This window comes from Lepisosteus oculatus, chromosome 6, assembly GCF_040954835.1.
Source record: "Lepisosteus oculatus isolate fLepOcu1 chromosome 6, fLepOcu1.hap2, whole genome shotgun sequence".
Lineage (NCBI taxonomy): Eukaryota > Metazoa > Chordata > Actinopteri > Semionotiformes > Lepisosteidae > Lepisosteus > Lepisosteus oculatus.
Window position 1 is genome coordinate 5,959,576 of NC_090701.1, and position 19,119 is coordinate 5,978,694.

General features: G+C 37.6%; 1 protein-coding gene across 3 annotated transcripts in view; it reads right to left on the bottom strand.

The window, feature by feature from the left end:
- The window catches only part of pde1ca (phosphodiesterase 1C, calmodulin-dependent a), a 201,027-nt gene that overhangs the window by 170,177 nt on the left and 11,731 nt on the right, over positions 1–19,119 (bottom strand). Inside the window, exon 1 of one of the 3 annotated variants that reach the window (XM_015354719.2) lies at positions 5,616–5,987. The exons of the other annotated variants lie outside the window; for them this stretch is intronic. Coding sequence (XP_015210205.2) covers positions 5,616–5,700 — 85 coding nt within the window. The 5' untranslated portion in view covers positions 5,701–5,987. Of the gene's footprint in view, positions 1–5,615; positions 5,988–19,119 lie in introns of those variants that run through there. 3 annotated transcript variants of the gene reach the window in all.

Genomic DNA, 19,119 nt, shown 5'->3' on the forward strand with positions numbered 1-19,119 from the left:
CCAATTTCAGCCTGGTCTATTATCTGTGCAGCAGCATGCATAGAGAAGAGGGTGTAGAGGTGTCAGGACACTGCGATTGATAGACAGTAGAGTGGTTGCTCCCTGCGTTTTCTTTCTTTCCTTCTTTAGGACCGCTAGGTAAAGGTTGTAGGCAAACACGGGTCAAGAAAGGGCTCAGCATTGGATAAGCACACTGAAAATCCAATTACAACACATGTCAGAGTGAAATGTAGAGCACTGATATGTCAAGGGTTGTGAGAGTATGGAACAGTTTACTCAGTCATATTGTTAAAACTGATATCCTGGTTTCTTTCAGCAAACAGCAGAATGTGATACTTGTATCAATTAGATACTATACAAAGCACAAAATAGGTTTGGTGGGTGGAATGTCCTTCTCTCATTTGTAACTCTTCAGATGCTCTTACTTTCAAAACCACAGCATTAAAAATGATTGTGGGTAGTGTGGAAAGGGTAATTTGGTAAAATACTGTACATTTCTATACTAACAAGCAAAATAACAACAGAATGAAATTGTCTTGTTAGTTTGCTTGTTTTTGGTTTGTTTTCCATATATTGTCAGATTTCTCCAATTTCATGGGGTGTATTTCTGAGAATGCTAAATAAGACTTTTTTTAAAACAACAGAACTTATTCCAGGGATTTTTCTATTGCTAGTTCCTGGGAAGTAACAAGTAACAGGTTTGCTTATTTACAGTCATTGTTAAGCATACTCAGCATGAGATTACCCACTTCTACATTAAAATTATAAAGCTACCTTTGGATAAACAGTTTCTAGTTGGCTTGTCTTCTACCGTCATACACAAAGACATTTCTTAGCAACACAGGAAGAATAAAAACTAAATCCATAAAACTCCCTGAAAATCTCAAGACACTTATTTGTTGCTGACAATGGAAATCACAGATCACTGTCTAATTCTCTATAGAATGCTTGGTAGTTTTCAGTGCTAGCAGAACAAATGCATTCATAAGTTGACAAGATCATTTTGTGCAGATTTAAGAATCGAGACTTTAATTTTAACTGTTTCCCCATCTGGTTCTTTGAAAAGACGAAAAAGAATTTTAGTGAGGCATCCTCATACTCCCGTTGTATTTATATAATTTTTTAATAAGACCCCTTTGTGTGTTTTCATACAGATATTTTTTTAAGCAAAAGATCATCTTTTATTTGAATCATTTCACAACACTGTTATGATATCCATTACTTAAGTACTTTAGAAGAAATCACTTCTTCCATCCCCAATTCTTAATTATGCTGTGCAAAAATGATTGACCTACTTGACTGTGAGAGATTGTGATGTTCCTGTAAGCAAGGGTTTGTTCACAGAATTGCTGAGGGCACATTCTCTCAGGTGATTACTGGAACGAGTAGAACATGACCTGCTTCTCTGATACACCGCGGCTTGTCTCCCTGCTGTCTTGGCAATAAGACTGCTCTGCAAGTCATAGACGTCTTATTTTGACATGCCAAATATGCTTCCAGTATATATGCGTCCTAGATCACTACAGACAAGCAGCTGCTTTTAACGCCAAGCAATCAACACAGATATTAACATTTGATATGTTAAACCTGGCTAAACATTACCAGAATATCATAACATAGAGAGTTTGCTTGCACACTCAGAACCAGCAGTTCCTGGTGTCACAATTGGGCATTATGGAAGATTACCTCATCATAGTCATTGTTATTTGTGTAGGCATACCTGACTTGAATGGCTCACATGATTCCTGTACCACAAGATGTTCAAACTTGTCTTGCTTGCACTTCTGACACCATATGCAGAGGATTCCTGTCTCAAGATGAATGGCACGCTATAAGAGATCCAAAGGTCTGAAAGGCACTAAAATACTGAAACTAGTACTAATGGCTTTCACTAATTATTGCATTTCTATTACAAACCTTTAACTCAATGTAGCTGTAAATCTAGTTGTCTTAATTGTTGAATAACTGCTTAGTCCAATACTAGGCTGCAGTGACTCAGATCTTGTGCCAGCTGACAGTGGGCACAAGGCAGACTACACAATGGATGGGATGACTGTCCATCACAAGCCTAACACGAGGAAAAATTTTGAGATGCCGGCTAGCCTGAACGTCATGTCTTTGGACTGAAGGGGGAAAGACGAGAGTGCAGGAGAAGACCCATGTGGGCACAGAATGAACACGCAAACTATACTATATACTATATACTATATACTATATACTATATACTATATACTATATACTATATACTATATACTATATACTATATACTATACTATAGGGGTGTAACCCTGGAGTCCTGGCCAAATTTCCCGTTGGCCTTTACCAATCATGGCTTCCTAATAATCCCTATCTCTGAACTGGCTTTATCACTCTGGTCTCCTCCCCACTGAAAGCTGGTGTGTGGGGAGCGTTCTGGCGCACTATGGCTGCCATCATATCATCCAGGTGGGGGCTGCACACTGGTGGTGGTGCAGGGTAGTCCCCATTACCTCTAAACTGCTTTGAGTGGAGTGTCCGGAAAAGCGCTATGCAGTATACCTGTAAGTGTAAGCAATTGTTAATTATTATTTTTATAAAACAGCTTGGATCCCCACGACAGAATCATAAGCAGCACCCAAGAGCTGCAAGACAGTCGCCCTGCTTACCACCAGGCCACCATAAATCCAGTCAGATTTCCACATTCTGCGTATCAAGCAATTAAAGATTTAATTTCTTAGTGTAGTCCTACCTAAGGTTTAAAACCTGCACGACACAATACAGTATGTAGAGTGCATTCTTATTGTCAGAGGATGCCCAGAAGAATTCCACTGTAGCTCAGATACCATCACAAACAGGTGCCGTTTTAGTGCATTTCTTTTTTCCTGAAAGAGGCCCAGAGAAAAGAGACGAAGGCAGTGAACTGAGTCTACATAAAGGCGAGACTAGCTTAAGGCTTTCAGATACAGTACATCAGAATGAGTAATTATACATTCAGATTAAAAGAATGCACAAAAATGATATGTTGTAAAATGATTATGTTTAAAGGGACCAAAAAATAAATGGTCTATATGATGAGTACAAGCATGAATGACAGACTGGTAAGCAAATCCACCCACAATATAATATTTTGGCACAATTGCTTACGCTCTCACAATTATGATAAAAATGCATATAATTAGACAATGCATGTATTTAGGAAAATAAAATGCTGCTGTATTTAAATGATTTACAATCCTATTGTTCAAATGGCGGGGAAACATGTTTTGATTTTTTTCACTAAAGAAAATATGAATGTGTTCGTGGGATTTACTTTGTTAACTCCCAGCCCTAGTCTATGGAAATCATTAGATTAACAGGTGTTGCTTTGCCTTGTTGCAATTCATCATATTACTTAATAAATACAATTTAAAATTATGGTCAGTATTCATTAGCACTTAATGATCCTTAAATTTTTTGCATTTTGGCAGCAAAATTAAGACAATTATTTGAGATGTTAAAACATCTACTGTATCCCCTACATTACTGTTGATAATCATTACTGATTTAATAATGTTTGAGACCTTGATCCCCTCCCTCAGCACTGACTCACAAGTAATTAAGATGTAATATTTTAGGATATTTAACCTTTTGGTTCAATTGTGACGGACAAAAGCAGTGACCTCCTTCTTTTTGTCACCTTTCTTTTATTCTGCTCTGCTAGTACAAGAGTTATTTACGAGAGCTAAATATTTCTAATTAATATTTTGCATCTTGATCCAGAAGAGCCTTAATTCTTTATGCAAAACTTCTGTTTAAAAAAATAGGAAACCAAATAAACTTTGTGCCAATGGTACAACACAACCCTTCAAAAAGTATTTCTGTCTTTTTAAACGTCACATGAAAGTTTGCACATGGAAAGACATCAGAGGGGTAAATTGATCATTTCAGGATTGCATTTGGACAACTGGTTCTTCATAATGCCCTAGAAGCCAAGGAAATTCTCAAGCCTTCCCCTCTGATTAAACCAATTGCTGGTAGAAACTAATCCCAACAGCTAAGGATTCAGAGGAATTACATCACTAATATAATAGAGGGGGTGTTTCATTAAGGAAGTTTGTTTTGCTTAGGCAATGGTTAACTTGTTTTAATGCTCAGACTTTACACTATACCTCATTACAAACAGCAGGTGATCCCTCAGAGCTGGGACAACGTTAAGTGGACGCAGTGCTCTTGACTCAACAAGGCTGTCTAATGATTAGGAAAATCAGAGGTCAGGAAAAAAAAAAACTTTAGCTGAAAAAGCTGAGGGGCCCTTCACAGATCCGTTCGTCCTCACACACTTAAAAGGAAAGCACTTGGTTACAGCTAATGACTCCCTGTGGTGCCTCACTGAGTCCCTTTAATATCCACCACACTGCAAATCAGCCACACTGGGAGCTACAAGCCCTTCACTGTACCAGCGCCAGGCAACCAACAGTTCAGCTGTTTTTCAAAATTGAACATGTGATGTGCCAAAAGTTGTAGTAATTACCAAACAGATTCATCTAATGAGGTCTCTGCTGGGCTTCCAGCTGACAGAGAGTTCAGTACATGGGGAAAACTTGTTTTGAGCCGCTTCAGATCACTGTGTGACATCACATCCTCCCCTTGGTCACCATAGCGATAATAATCATTGCTCAGACATGACAGCAGAAAGGCTGCAAACATTACCCCGAAGTGCAGCAGTTACTTTTAAGGTGTGCAGCTGTTTAAGCAGCTATTCTTCCTCTCAATAAGAATAGCTACTTAGTGTGCTTTCTGTATGCAGTTTCCCCACAATTCCAATGGACCAAACTTAGTTAAGTCCTTTTTATAACTGTACATGTCACTATTGTCTAATAACATTTGATAAATTTGTACAACCATCTGCAAAGCACCCTTAACCTTTGCAGCATAAGCAGTTAAATCACGTCAAAAACACACTTGCAAAATTTTTTTCCTCCAGAGCATTTAAATATGAATGCACCCTGTTGTGCACTGAACAATTACACAAGGTTATGTAACAAAACTGTGACTGTGACTTTTAAAAGATGTTATTATCTCAGATTTATTTTCTTCCCCTGAAAACTAAAGCCATGTCAAATTACAAAGAAAACATTTAAGGCTTCAAAACAAAACAATAAAAGCAAAGCAAATCTAAAAGTAACCTTTACTAAAGGGTAGTTAATATAACAGAAGCAAACTGTGAGACCCTGTTTAATAGTATAAAGGGAAATAAAGCACAAAATACGTTTAAGTATCAATTTCTAGTAACAAAGAATTCTATACAGTAAGTGCGTCTTCTCTTTGATCTTCATAAATGTGCTTTTTACAGTAAGGCATATTGATTCAGTGACATATAGAAAGCATGCACTGCACTACTGTACTTTCACAAACACATTCCAGAAACTAGCAGACACGGATAAAGACATCACTTGATATTCTTGTCTTTTGATTTTAAAATACCAGTACCGAGTAGAACAAACACAAAGAATTCAGAAGGTGACTTGATAATCCTGTGGGCAGTAGAGCTCACTTGACCCAGCTTCTTTTCTGTAATGAACCTGACGGAACAACTCAAATACTATTTAACTCAGCACCATCTGTTCCCCAGAAACAAGCAGCAGCGCCCGCCTTACCTATTGTGAAGCTAAAGCCATCAATGCTGAAAGTAGCACTCCGACATTTTTTAAAACCTTGTTTTCTAGTGCTTGGCTCAGTCATTTTTATGTTCCCGTGTTTTTTTTTGGGATGCTTGTCTCTGTACCTCCCAGCTGCGGTAAGTATCTTGTTAGAAGTTGGAGAAGTGCTGAATGCAATTAACAGTCCCTGGAATCCAGCCTGTGGTGACAACTATCGCCCGACCTCACACATCTTCTAATGCTAATAGACATTTACCCGGCAGCAGCTCTCCACCCCCCTGGTAATACTGTATATCCCTTCACATTCTACCCTCTGATGACTACAGCGAATGCTCCCATTTGGGCTCCAGCTGTCTCAGACAGTAGCTGGAAAACACAGAATCCCCTTCTTTCTGACTCTTCCTTCACCACACCGCAGACCCGTCAGTTGTGTGCTCTCAGTTCTGTTACTCTCCACAGAGACACACATGCGCCCTGTATGGTGTCTCATTCATGTGTGTGCTTGAGTGAGAGTGTGTGTGCGCATGTTACAGAAAGAGTAGCTGTTGCCTGTTCATTTCACAATAATATTTAATGTCCCACTGTCCCATTGTAGAGAATCCCACTGAGGAATAGTTTCTCAAAGAAATACTGCAATTTAAGTGTTCCAATAAAACAAAAAAAAGTGTTTTATTACATGCTACATCCTGGACAGCGTCTGTGTCTTGATCCAGAAGATCCTTAATACTTTATGCAAAGACATTCCCAGAACCAGTCTGTCCTCAATACGTTTATTTAGAGAAGAGAGTTTGGTTTTAATAACAAAAAATTGAACCACTGGAACTTCAATTTTTTCCAAATCTGCAAACAGCTTCAGTTTATTGAAACTTCCTGGGATTTGTAAGTTTTGTATATAACAAATCTTTGTGTTATCTTCAATTAGCTTCTGGCAATGCTGGTAATACAAGGATTTGTGTATTGTGAAGGTGCTTGCCTGTGTGAAAAATATATTCACCCAAGCATTATTGCTGTTCATTCTTCAGTAAAAAATATTAAGCAGAAAAAAATACTCTTGCACAAATAGTCATATATCACAAATCTAACCTGTACACAAGTTGTAGTCTGTGATTTGACTCAAAGAATATATTAGACTTTAAAAAAAAGGATGAATAAAGTATAAACCACTCCTAGCATAAAACCTGAAAATGTGATGCATTATGGGATAATGAAAAATGACACCTTATTACACCATGTGCAAGAGATTCAAAGACATCATTTCAGCTTTGTTTCTGTGCCCCAAGTAACATGTCAGTAGGGGAGAGGCAACACTCAACTCGCTCTTCATCTCTCCCAAAATCCTTTAATCTAACAACCTGAAACAGTCAAATAAAAGCAAACCCATTCTCAGCTCAGCCTGCTCAATAGAGAAAACATTCTGAAAGGGTCAATGAGGCAGGGCAACTAAAAACCAGAACAGCCCTGCCTAGGCTTTGAAACTGCTCAGGCTAAAGCAGTGCCCCCTGCTGGTTGCATCCCAGAGAGGATTGAAATCAGTGCTGTTTCACACATACAGTATACAGTAACTCGCTATCTAGCTTTCCTTACATAGAACTCAATATACTGCTTTAGGAGAGTATACTTCCTCAATCACTTGCATTTAGGGTGACTGTATAAATCAGTATTCACCAGGACACTTTGACACACACCAGAATAACTGAAATAATTTAATGTGTAAATTAAGGATTACATTTTCCTAGTTGACTTTTGGTCTGTAATGGACTGCACAGTTATTGTATAATCCTTATGAGCTGTTTCTCCATTCCAGTCAGCTATCAGACTAAGTGAACTCTATAAATATATTGGTCAATATTACTGATTTTATTGGGAGAGTCATTGTGCATTAGGTTGCATGCATTATTAAACACAAATGAATAAGGAGCAATAAGATTATAAACATGAATACCTGCAATCCTTATATGTAATGAATATTTTGCATTGTGTCTATGCAGTCAGGAAGTGGAGGCTTATGGGACTTCTGTCATCTCTGGGCTGGGAGCCGCTCGTTACCTGTATTTGCCATGGGTAACCACGGTATCCTCATGACCACTCACCTTCCAGTTCACCTGTGTGAACGAGATCAGGCCGCTTGTCTGTCCAACCAGCTGCCTGCCAATCAAGCCGGCAATTAAGCACCTCGTTTAAGGCTTGATTCACTGCTGGCCTGGTGCTCTGACGTGAGGAGATACCGTGCGTAGTTGATTGTTCAGCCCTTTGCTCGACACTTGTTCGCACATCTACCAAAGACTGCTTCTCCTGTGAGCACAGGTCCAGCGATGAAGTGTTCCACCCCCTGTTCCCGCCAGCTGTCTGCCCACAGCCCAGGCAGCCCCGTGATTTACAGACGTATCTTGAAAACCTAGCCTAACAGGTGATGCAGAAAGACATTGTTTGAAAGGACTGACAATTTTTTTGTTTGGGTTTTGTTTCATATGTTATATTCCATTAATCCTTTTTCTAGTTGCTTCATCCAAAACAGGGTCACGGGGACGTCTGAACCAATCCCAGCAAACAGTTGTGATGTTTTCTGTCCATCACAGGGCACACACAGACAAAAACATGCACACACTCACTAAACACTGAGCTACCCTTTATCTGATTTTATCATTTATAAAATAAATTCATTTACACACACTTCTTTTAATATCACATTATTGACTAACTATGGTACCTTCTTGTACATTTGTCAGTGTTCAGTACTACTTTATTACCTGACAGTGGAATGAAGTTATAGTCATTCTTTTTGTTTCCATATGAAGGTCTTTTGGTTGGAAATGATTGTGCTCGAAGAAATTAAAATGCTTAAGAATCCATTATCAGATGCTTCTACATTTCCTCAGTAGCTTTGCAGAAACTTGGAGCTAATTATGGATAGATAGGCTGATAGATACACCTTGGTCAGAATACCAATTCTTTACGAGGCAAACTCACTCAGAATTTTCTCATTTTCACTCAGAAAACTCACAGCCAACGAAGAAACATTTTGGGACATACTCCTACAATTAATAATTGTCCCAGTAAATGCACAAAACCCCTACAGATGAAAGCAGGAAACTTCTGAGAAACTGAAAATGTGAGGGCTCAACCTTTCCATGACCTTACTTTTCCATGACTCTTACAAGACATTTTGAGTTTTAGCAGCCTGACCTTATCAATAAATGCTACTACTATTTCCATGTGAACATTAGCTCTCTAGAGATTCTCTCCAGGTTCATAGCAATCCCTTCAACGGATGAGTGGTTCTTTTTCCTTCTGCCAGTTTTCTTTTTTTCTTCTCTCACAACTCCTACCTTTTCCTTCAGAGTGTTCTCTTTCTTCCACACACAGGCCACTTTCCCTGACAGTTCGTCACACTCTAGCGGCATATTTTATGTAGCCTATCTTATTCTTTGGTGCTTGAGGCGATTCACTTCCCAAGGAGTAGAGCACTAGGAATAGGAGTGTTCAGTCTCCGAGGCACCTAGCTCACTTTCTCATTCTTCATGTGTCACTTTCAAAATACCTCTCTTTCACAGATACTGTACCTTAGGTTGCCCATCTGTCAGCAGCTGCCATTACACAGTGGTCTTCACAGTTTTGCCAGTGGTTCCTATACTCTAGTTCTCCCTCATCTGTGCCATCTGTCCATGCAGTGCCTCCTTTCTCCAATCGTGCCCAACTAAGCCAGTTTTTTTTTGTCACTGGAACTGGTTAATGCACTGCCATGCAGCCCACCTGCTCAATACCGGCGTCGCTCCTCAGTATGGTATCCCTTTCTAGTCTTCTCAAGATGCCATGCAGTTTGCCAGGTCCCTCAGGAACCTTAACCAATCCAGCTCTTGAGAGTAATCCCTGTCTTCTGAGTACCAGCTCTTCCCTTAGCAGATCCTGTTTGGCCACGTACCCCTCTCCATGACAAACACTAGCACCTCTGACAGGCCCTGGCCAGTTTGCTACTTCGGTTCAAGCCATGGTCATGTCTGTAGCCGACTGTGACTAGGATTTGGCAGAGCACTCCTGGGTTACCGTGGAAGTTAGTTATCCCTCTCAGCTTTCAATGAAACAGTGACCCCTGTAACTTGCCTGGTGCCTGCTTACAATATGTTAATAGGTGAATGGCTTCTCTTTTGGGTTATCCTTATCACTGTGTAATATAGAAGCTGTAACCAAGAGCAAGTCTTAATAACAGTTAAGAAAATGTCCAAATGGGTGTCTACTGATAATGAAGGCATAATTAAATAATAAAAAATATTGTACTGTACTACACTCTTTCAGATTATTTGACTTAGATAAGGCCAGTGATCATTTTCACACCTGTGTATGAAAACATGACAGCTATCCTAGTTCTCCCCCAAAATATTAACAATCTCTCAGAAATAGTCTTTGGTTTTATTAGACTTCAGCAGACCTGTAGCTACTCAGACATAGGATTAAATTTGTTTCCTGTTCACTGGATCCATTTTAATTTAATGTGCTTAACACAAATACATCAAGGGAATGAATTTAGCAAGCAGATAATTGCTTTGGCTGCAGTCAAATTTAAAAGCAAATTCATTAACTATATTTTCCTTCAAGCCATTTACCAAATCACAGAGAAGTAAGATCTCATTTAGATTGCGGTGTTTGTTTGTGGTCACCACCTTACAAAAAGGATTTTGCTGCTTTTCATGATGAAGTTCAAAGGGGATAGTTCCTCAAAGAAATGTCCTCCACAGTCCTGGCTGAGGAACTCAATCTCTTTATCCTTGGCAAAAGAGAAATTGACTGCGCTTCCCTTTTGTTTTCACTAAGGTATAGCTTAGAAGAAAAATGTAAAGATGATCCTTTTTCCTTTTCTTCTGTATTACAAATAAGAATTTTAGAACCACCTTATTGAACTTACTTGACAGCAATGCGGCCGTTTAGGATGCGAGGGAAAATAATCATTTTGTCAAGGCCCAAAGCACTCCAGTAGTTGTATCTCTTCTTTCAGAATTTTAAAATGACAAAAATTATTATTAATTGATATCTGCACATGGTGCCGTTTTATATGTTTGAATAGGTAAATCTTTAATTTAGGGAATTAAATTTGAGCTCTTTTTTAAAGCTTTACTAGGCTCCCATAAAAAAGCTACAGCCTGTGCTTTAACTCATAAGCTACACAAAATAGAGACTAGACAGCAGAAATCATCATGCCCTTAGCCTTTATTCTTCTTCTTCTTCTCAGTCCTGAATAATAATACTGAAATGCACATTCACTGTATGTGAAATATCAAAAATGTATTTTGTAAGGCTGCAATACTTTTGCAATACTTGTGGTAATGTACTGTGTATGTTGGAGGGCACACACAGGAATCTTCCTGTATAGGTCCAGTACAGTTCTCCAGGATTTTATCTGTAAAATGTATCTGTTGTATACAAACCCATATACATACTGTCCAACTTTGTGAATTTGTCGCAGGAGCTTTCTTTTGATGTGAATTATACTTTTGAGGGTCCAAACAGGATGGTTGGCACAACTAACTAACTGTTCTGTTGTGTAGTGTGTTTCAAAGCAGATTTAATAAGCAATTACATTTTCTGGCGGTTGCATCGCCATTTTATTGAACCATCAGGACATCGACATAAATCCATTATGCTGACTAACACTTGTCAAAACAAATAAGAATGAAAAAATACAGTTTACATACTCAGGCTTGACAAAGAGGTAAACCTGCATGGATTTCTGAAAACAGTAGAATCTGCCTAGTATTTCTTCCTTAACACTTCATCCCTAATTTCTTCATTTCTGATTGAAAATAATGATACTTATGTGTCATTAATGCACAGTATTGATTTACTCTAAAAGCATAAAGGTAACTCCATTTGTGACATACCTTTTTTTTTAAGTAGAGGGTTTCATTTTCAAAAACGGTAAATAGTTATGTACTGTCAATGGCGAAAATTCAATGTGTTTTCTAAAATGTTTTTGTTTTACAGTTTTCTCCAAATTGTGAAGATATTTTGTGTATTCCAGTTGGAGGATTATATTACACAGAAGTAGGAGTTTGTCCTTGAAATGCTTAAAAATGATTAGTTATGGCCCAATAAAGCAATACTGAAAAAATGTAGTTAACTTTTTCCTGCCCTGTGTGGGGGTAAGATGAAAGCAGTGTCTGAATTACTCTATTCATTGTGAAAACCTCTATTGAAGAAAAGCTACTGGCCTTGAAACACTCTCATAGTTCATTTCAGGTTGCCATAGAAACAGGACATTGTAGCCATGTAGAAAACCAGCTATTAGTCTTTAACATACTGTACCAAACAAAGTTGCTAAATAATTCATACGTTTTCATTTTTAATAATATAATCGTTTTCTAAACTTGTTTAGGTGTGGTGTCAAACACCATTTTACTTTGAAATTTACAATTCACATGGAATAACTAGAAACAATCAGAAGTTTAATAATGTAGACTGACTATATCAGCAATTAGATGTTGCACTGTGCTACGGTCTAGGGAAGAAAAGTACTGTAGCACAGCACATGTAGTAGATGCAAAGTATGGAAACCATCCTATTTTCTATAGGATCAGATTAATTAAAAATGAATCATTCAAAACAATCTTCCAAAACCAATAGTGATAGCACAGTATGTACAGTGCTTAAAAAATAAAACAAAATTCGAATAGCTCATCATTGATGTTGGTGTGTACTGTTTTTGTTGCATGTCTTGACATAACCCTTTTTTTTTCTTAATGCCTAAATCTTTCTTCACACAAGGGGAAGTCACTTTAGTTTAGATGTTGTGAACGTACTGTTGTGAATGCAAGAATTTTCTGAGGTAAAATACTCGTATGTTAAAACCAGGTATTAAATGTTTCCCGGAATTACTTAATATTTCTTTAACATTCCAGAGCTAATGGCTAATAGTTTTCTGGTACTAATGTATTAAAATGACAGAGAGAATTAATCACTGTTGAAGTCAGAAAAAAAGTTTTTTGTAATTAAAACATTACAGAGATACCATGTAATATCAAAGATGTCTAAGACACTGAGATATGACAGGGAGCTTTCAGAACTAAAATGCATTGATCAAGGATTACAAAACTCAATTTTAATCCATTTAATATTTTTCTCTGAACATAATTATACCCATCCAAGGCTAATTAGACATTATGTCTTCTTTTATGATAAATTTCACCTGCAGTTAAAAGTGTCATCTCTCCATTTTTACAGTAACATTTGTATTTTACAGAGTATCATTTTAGTCCTCAATTCTTTCTTTTTTTTCTTTTTCATCCTTGAGTACATCTCCATTTTGCGAATCACTTTGATGCATGTGACTGACCTTTTATTTACATACTGTATTTTGCTTAAAACTTTATTTTGTCTTCATATTTTCCAACATCCTATAAATCTGCTTTTTAGATACCTTCTCAGCTTTTGCCAGGCTTCTATTCCTAAAATAATCCCATCAGTAACACTGGGCATATGTACAGTATTCTGTTCAGATTCTGTTTCAAGTGGACATGACAAAGACTTTGGCTTAAGCAGTGAGCAACAGTATTACATACATCTAAAATCAGGCTCACGGATGATTACCTAGCAAGCCTTTGAGACAGGGGGTAGCACAGAATGCTAATACTGTTATTTTAAAGCATTTTGCATATTTTATGGCAAGTTCAATAGATCAAATGGGTGTTATGTGTTTTTCTGTAGGGTGGATGTGATAAAAGCCCTTGCCCTCTTTCACTCTAATAACTAATCGCTTTCTACACTCAGTCGATCACAAGGAATCATAACACCAAGGAATGGAATGTAAGAAAAAGGTTTAGTGTAAGCTACAATACATTTGGCTTAACACACTTGGCTTAGGACCAATGTCCTGGCCATGGGGCAGGGAGGCTGGGACCCCTCTGTGGAGCGTGGAGGGAGGGGAGACCAAGGAGCAGCTGCAGAGGTGGAGATGGGGAGGAGGGATAGAAGAGGATGACGTATAGTATTTAATGTTTAAGAGAGGAAATGACGTCAGGATTGATCATGAATTACTCATTGAATTTGCTGATTGAATTTGGCTGTTGTCATCCTTCCCAAATTTGTGTTAAAAAATTAATGTAATGGCCATTTATATTATAAATGTCTTTCTCTGTAGTTATTTTCCACCTGCTTCCCTAATAGGCTGTTAATAGGCAACCGCAAGGTTGCACAATGACTAGTTCACATGATAATACATTTTTTTATCGTTTAAGCATGCCGAGCCCACTACCAATATATGCATTAAACCATGAAATGTTATCCATATTTAAATTACATCTTGCCCTTTTTAATCTGGACATTTGGCAGACTTGTATATTACTGGTTTAAATGCCATAACCTTTATATTTAATTATCAGACCCCTACCTTATACTGCCATCATGACATCAGAGCACGTTCTTCAATTGTTCTGAATTCCCACAATACAAACTCTCTTTCTTCATGACAGAAAATGGTATTTTCCCTGAGTATTTTTATATGCCATTATGTCGGGGGGTTATTATGTTCAATGTCCTGCAAATAATGTAATAAAGCAAAAATGTAATCATGACTATTTTTTTATATTTAATCATTTATTTATTGTTCTTTTTTAGACTTTCATTTATTATGTGTAAGTCAAAAATGTCTACTTTTACTGACCAAAAAAAACAGTATTGATAAAGTGGGCGCACATTAAAATGTCTATTTTTGAATTGTGTATAGTACGACATGTAACACCTGCTGCTGTACTGTTGCATTTCATTAGTAACTGACCCACACAGCCCTTTTGCACTAACACACGAGGACTCCATGCTTTTCCAGTATGCACTCGCCAATGAAACTGTGAGACTTCAGCCATGCACAACATCGGGACCACGCTGCGGGCCAGAAAGGGTCACTGACCCCCTGACGCTCCAGCCCTGGGGGAAAAGACATGGAGGGATCTGGAGTAGAAAGAAGATTGTAGGATCATGTTTCGAATGGCAGATTCTAGGGCGTAAAGTCACGATGTTCCTGTTTAACTCATAACAAGCATCTCTGATCACAATACTTTAGATGTACAGCATGCTATTATAAAAGCCAAATACTGTAATTGTTACAATTTCCCAGCAACTTATATTACTGACACTATATGCAGCATATTAAGTCTGGAAATAACTAGAGTGGTGGCAAATAAAGAAAAAGCATATAGGAATGTATTGCTGTTTAATTTAAAATTTAATTTCCTTTAAATTTAAGATTATTAAAATTATAAGATGAATTTGGTTTATAAAGTGTTCCATTCGATATTATGACATGATTTATGGCAAAGTATTGGCATGTAATTGCACAGGATAAAGCTTACTAAAATATGAAAAACATGAAGTGTTTCCATTTCATATTTGGATTACCAGCTTTTATCAAACTTTGAGCTTGCTCTTGCTCTTCCAGTTCATGCTAGCCTCAGTGTTGTTTCATTAATATAATTATTTTTACACTATTGTGCCTGACCCAATTGTTAGTTGTACTGGCACTCAGTATAAGTGTTCTATTATGTTACGTCAGTCTGGATAAGGTAATCTGCTACGCAAAACTGAAAATATACAATATATTATTAAAAGAAAAAAAAACTTGATAGGAAAATCAGCTCTTCCTTGTGTTTCTTGCAATACCAGTGACACTAATAATTCAACCTAATTCAACACTGCTGATTCAACCTTCAATCAGCAGTGTCAGCAGACACAGAATATTGATCCAACCAGGAGCCACCCACTTATTTGAAAATCTACACTGCTTCTCATTGAACATAAAATGCCCACAGACTGTCATTTATCATGAAATTCAACTGCCTTGTGTCCATAACTAGCCATGTTCTGCCTGCAGAGAGAAAAGGTACACGTCAAAACCAAAGCTCAGCGCTGCATCCCCCAATGCAGGGGAAATTTAATGTCCTGTTAATCCACTAACTACAAAAAGGTCAGATCTGTAGCTTGTCAAGTATGACGATGCTTAATTGGAATTTTCTGCACGTTTTTGCTTGGTTGAAAATGCCCCTGGCAATTAAACCTAATCCTCAGTGTAAAAACAGAACAATCATCCCTATTATGCCTTTTGAAAGTGGAATAAAGAGAGTGGAGGAACTACTCACTGTTGTGGGGAATCTGACTCACTCACCTACCAGAGGAAAAACAAAGACCCTTCTGCAGCACCTGCCCGTTTTTACCCAAAACTGTTGTGAAATTGTTATCCAGAAGCTACCTGTCTTTTTTTAACTTTGCTGATGCATAGTTTAATAATAAGATAATACATTTGGAGCCCCACATTGATTGTGAACAATGACTTTAATAATGCTTTTTATAACAAATGATTTAATTCTCTATGAGGACAGTGTCTGATCAAATTTCATCTCTTCGGAAACTGAGGTCCCCTGGTAAAGGAATGAGCTTGGAAGTACTGTAACTATTTAACTGTTGCAGAGGACACTTTAGTAAATAAAATTTGGATGGATCGTTTCATTCACAAAATTATTTAAACAAGAAAACTTCAATATTCACCACCTCATTTATGCACTGCAGGTCAAATATATTTTCAATATAAAAATGATGCTATTCCTTCTGAAATAAATGCTGTTGTTTATATGTTGGAAATACTGATGAAGCCAAGATATCTTGGCTGTGGCCATGGTCACATATTTATCGATAATGCCGTACAACTTATATTAACGTGCTTTATTCAAACTCTTTTTGGTATTCATTTAAAATCTTTGAGCAGATTTCCTAACATTGTGCTACAGTATGTACAGTAGTACCTGATATTCTGAAAATGTATTAAAGCTATATTAGTTGATATTGGCTTTTTGAGCCACAAGGTTTCATTATCAAATTCTTTTATTACTGGAAACGTTCTGGTTTACACTTTTGTTGTTGAACTGAAACGTGGCATAACCAAAATCACAGACTTTTGGTACTTCTGCTCTCCTCTCCTTGGAAGGCTTTATTTTGAGAAATCCTTTGTGTCTGTTGTGGTGGTGACCTGATAGGTACAGTATACCTAGACTAAAGAGTGCTGTGAAACCATTGTCTGCACACAGTTTTATATCATTTGAATGCATCACATTGAAATTCGTTTCTCGCATGCCTCTGGCAATGGTGCATGTACAGTATATAGGTCACCTCAACTTGCAAAACTCAACTAGTTTAAAAATAACAATAAATGTGCCCTGTTGCCCTTTGATCTGAGTATCAATGTGATTTTACTTTTCATTTTTTGCTTTTCTTCTTGTTCTCATTTGTTGACCAGAATAAGTAAGCAGTAGAAGAGTCTGCTATGTCTGCTACAATTTTGATTTCAAAAGAATGTTGCAGAAAACTACCCAATATTTAGCCTAGCCCCAGTCCTTCAAATTATATCAGTTCAACTCTTCCATCCATTTGCAATCCACTTGTCCTGTTCTAAGGTGAAGTGGCATTTAGCAAGTTTTGGGATGAAAATAAATCCTCTTGTATAATATTGTATATTATATCTAATATTACGACATATGTTTGGAAATTGTGCACATTCCAAAGAAAAAAGATAAAATATGATAAGAAGATAAAAATTATTTTTTTGCTGTGGCAAGTTCCAGAGAGGTTCACTTCACAGATTCTCATATATCCTTTCCATCTTCAAGAAATTGTACAGTTGAAGTAGCTAGCCTCTTTCACAGTACATTTCTAAGAAAGAAATGAATAAGAAAAATTAATGTTGAAAACATGAGAACATAACCACTAATTTAAGTTCTCACCCTTCCTATCATGGGCTCTCTTGCCAAAACGGAATAATCAGCTTACCTCATATTTGAAATTGAACGAGAATAAACTTTTCAGCAATAAAACCTTTCACCACTAGATGACAGTGTTTTATCAATCCTTTCCTTCATACACTAGTTAAATAGAGCTGAATTCATAAAAAGGATTGAGTATGTTTTTGTATGTGACATGGGTTTGCGTGGTTTTTGCTAGATATTCCCATTTCCTGTCACAATCCAAGGCCATTCTGGGAGGTTTAACCAGTGTCTCTAGATAATGCGTTTGTGTGCCCTGTGATGGACCGGTGTCCTGCCAGGGTGTAGTTCTGCCTTGCACCCTGTTCTTCTGGGATAGACTCCAGTTTATGTATTGTGGACCTAAGCAGGAGTTTGGTTAATAGATGAATATATAAGGTATTCCTCAATTGCCCCAGACAGATTAGTAAAACCAATCACATTTTATTCTGATAAACATGAGAAAGCAATTCTAAGATTAAGAAAAGTTCCTAAAAACAGTAAATCGAAGTGTTTTTTAAAATTACTTAAAAGAAATCCTAACGCTCATAAAGTAGGGAACTTACTATTCCTTTAGCTCAATGGAGGAATACATTTATTAAGTTATTGGGGCACAAAAGGTACATACAATTTTTTGGGCAAAAGAAAAAAATAAAAAGGTTTAGAGAGTTGTCTGACTGTGAATAAAATGCTACACTGAAAGTCACCAGAAAGTTGTGCAGACGCAAGTCAGCTTAAGCTTCTCATTTGTTTATTTCCTGACCAAGGACATCAACATCCAGGTTTTATCCAAGACAAAACAAACAGAAACCTCTGTGGTTCTTGCATACGGGATTGGCAATCAATTGTAATGTAAGAGTGTCTGAAGGTTGAGTTACACTGTACATAAATGAACTTCGTTGTAGAAATAAACACTTGTTTCCCTGGTCAATCCACAAAGCTGGCCTATAGCAGAGTGTAAATCCCATTTCATATCCTGCATGGAATTTGCAACAAAGCACCTGAGTGATCCTGCTAATATGTGGCGAAAGGTGTTGTGTTAAGATGAGTCCAGATTGGAACATTTTGGTCAGAATGCCAAGCAGAACATTAGGCACAGACACAATACAGCACATCTCCCAGCCAACATCATCCCTACATTCAACCACAGCGTTGGCAGCATTATGCTATGGAGATACTTCTGTAGGGACTCGAAAGAGACTGGGGCACATAGAAGAATGGATGCAGCAAAGAAGAGGCAAATACAAGAGGAAAACCTGATTCAGAGTGCTAAAAACATCAAACTGGGGCAAAATGCACCTTCCGTGAAGACGATAAGGCAAAGCACAAAGTCAGAGGTACAGTACATTGACATATCTTAAGCAAAGGAATGTGAAGGTTCTTGATGGCCCCAGTCAGACGCTTGATTTAAACTCCATTGAACTTCTGTGGAAAGACTTGAAAACAGCTGTCTTATAAGCAAACCCCAGGCAACGTGAGAGAGCCCGCGCAGATCTTTTCAAGAAGAATGGGCAAATGTTGCATTTGGTGTGTAAAGCTGGTAGAGTCTTATCCAAAAGGGTTGTAATTGCTATGAAAGCAGCTTCCACCAAATATTGAGTTTACAACTCTGAGCTTCTGCACTCAACATATTTCTCTCTTTGCTCGTTAGTGTTTACAGACATAACCTATGTCCATACCATAACCTATCTTAGTCTCAGAGGTCTTCAGTCTGAGCAATTAGGTTTTGAATA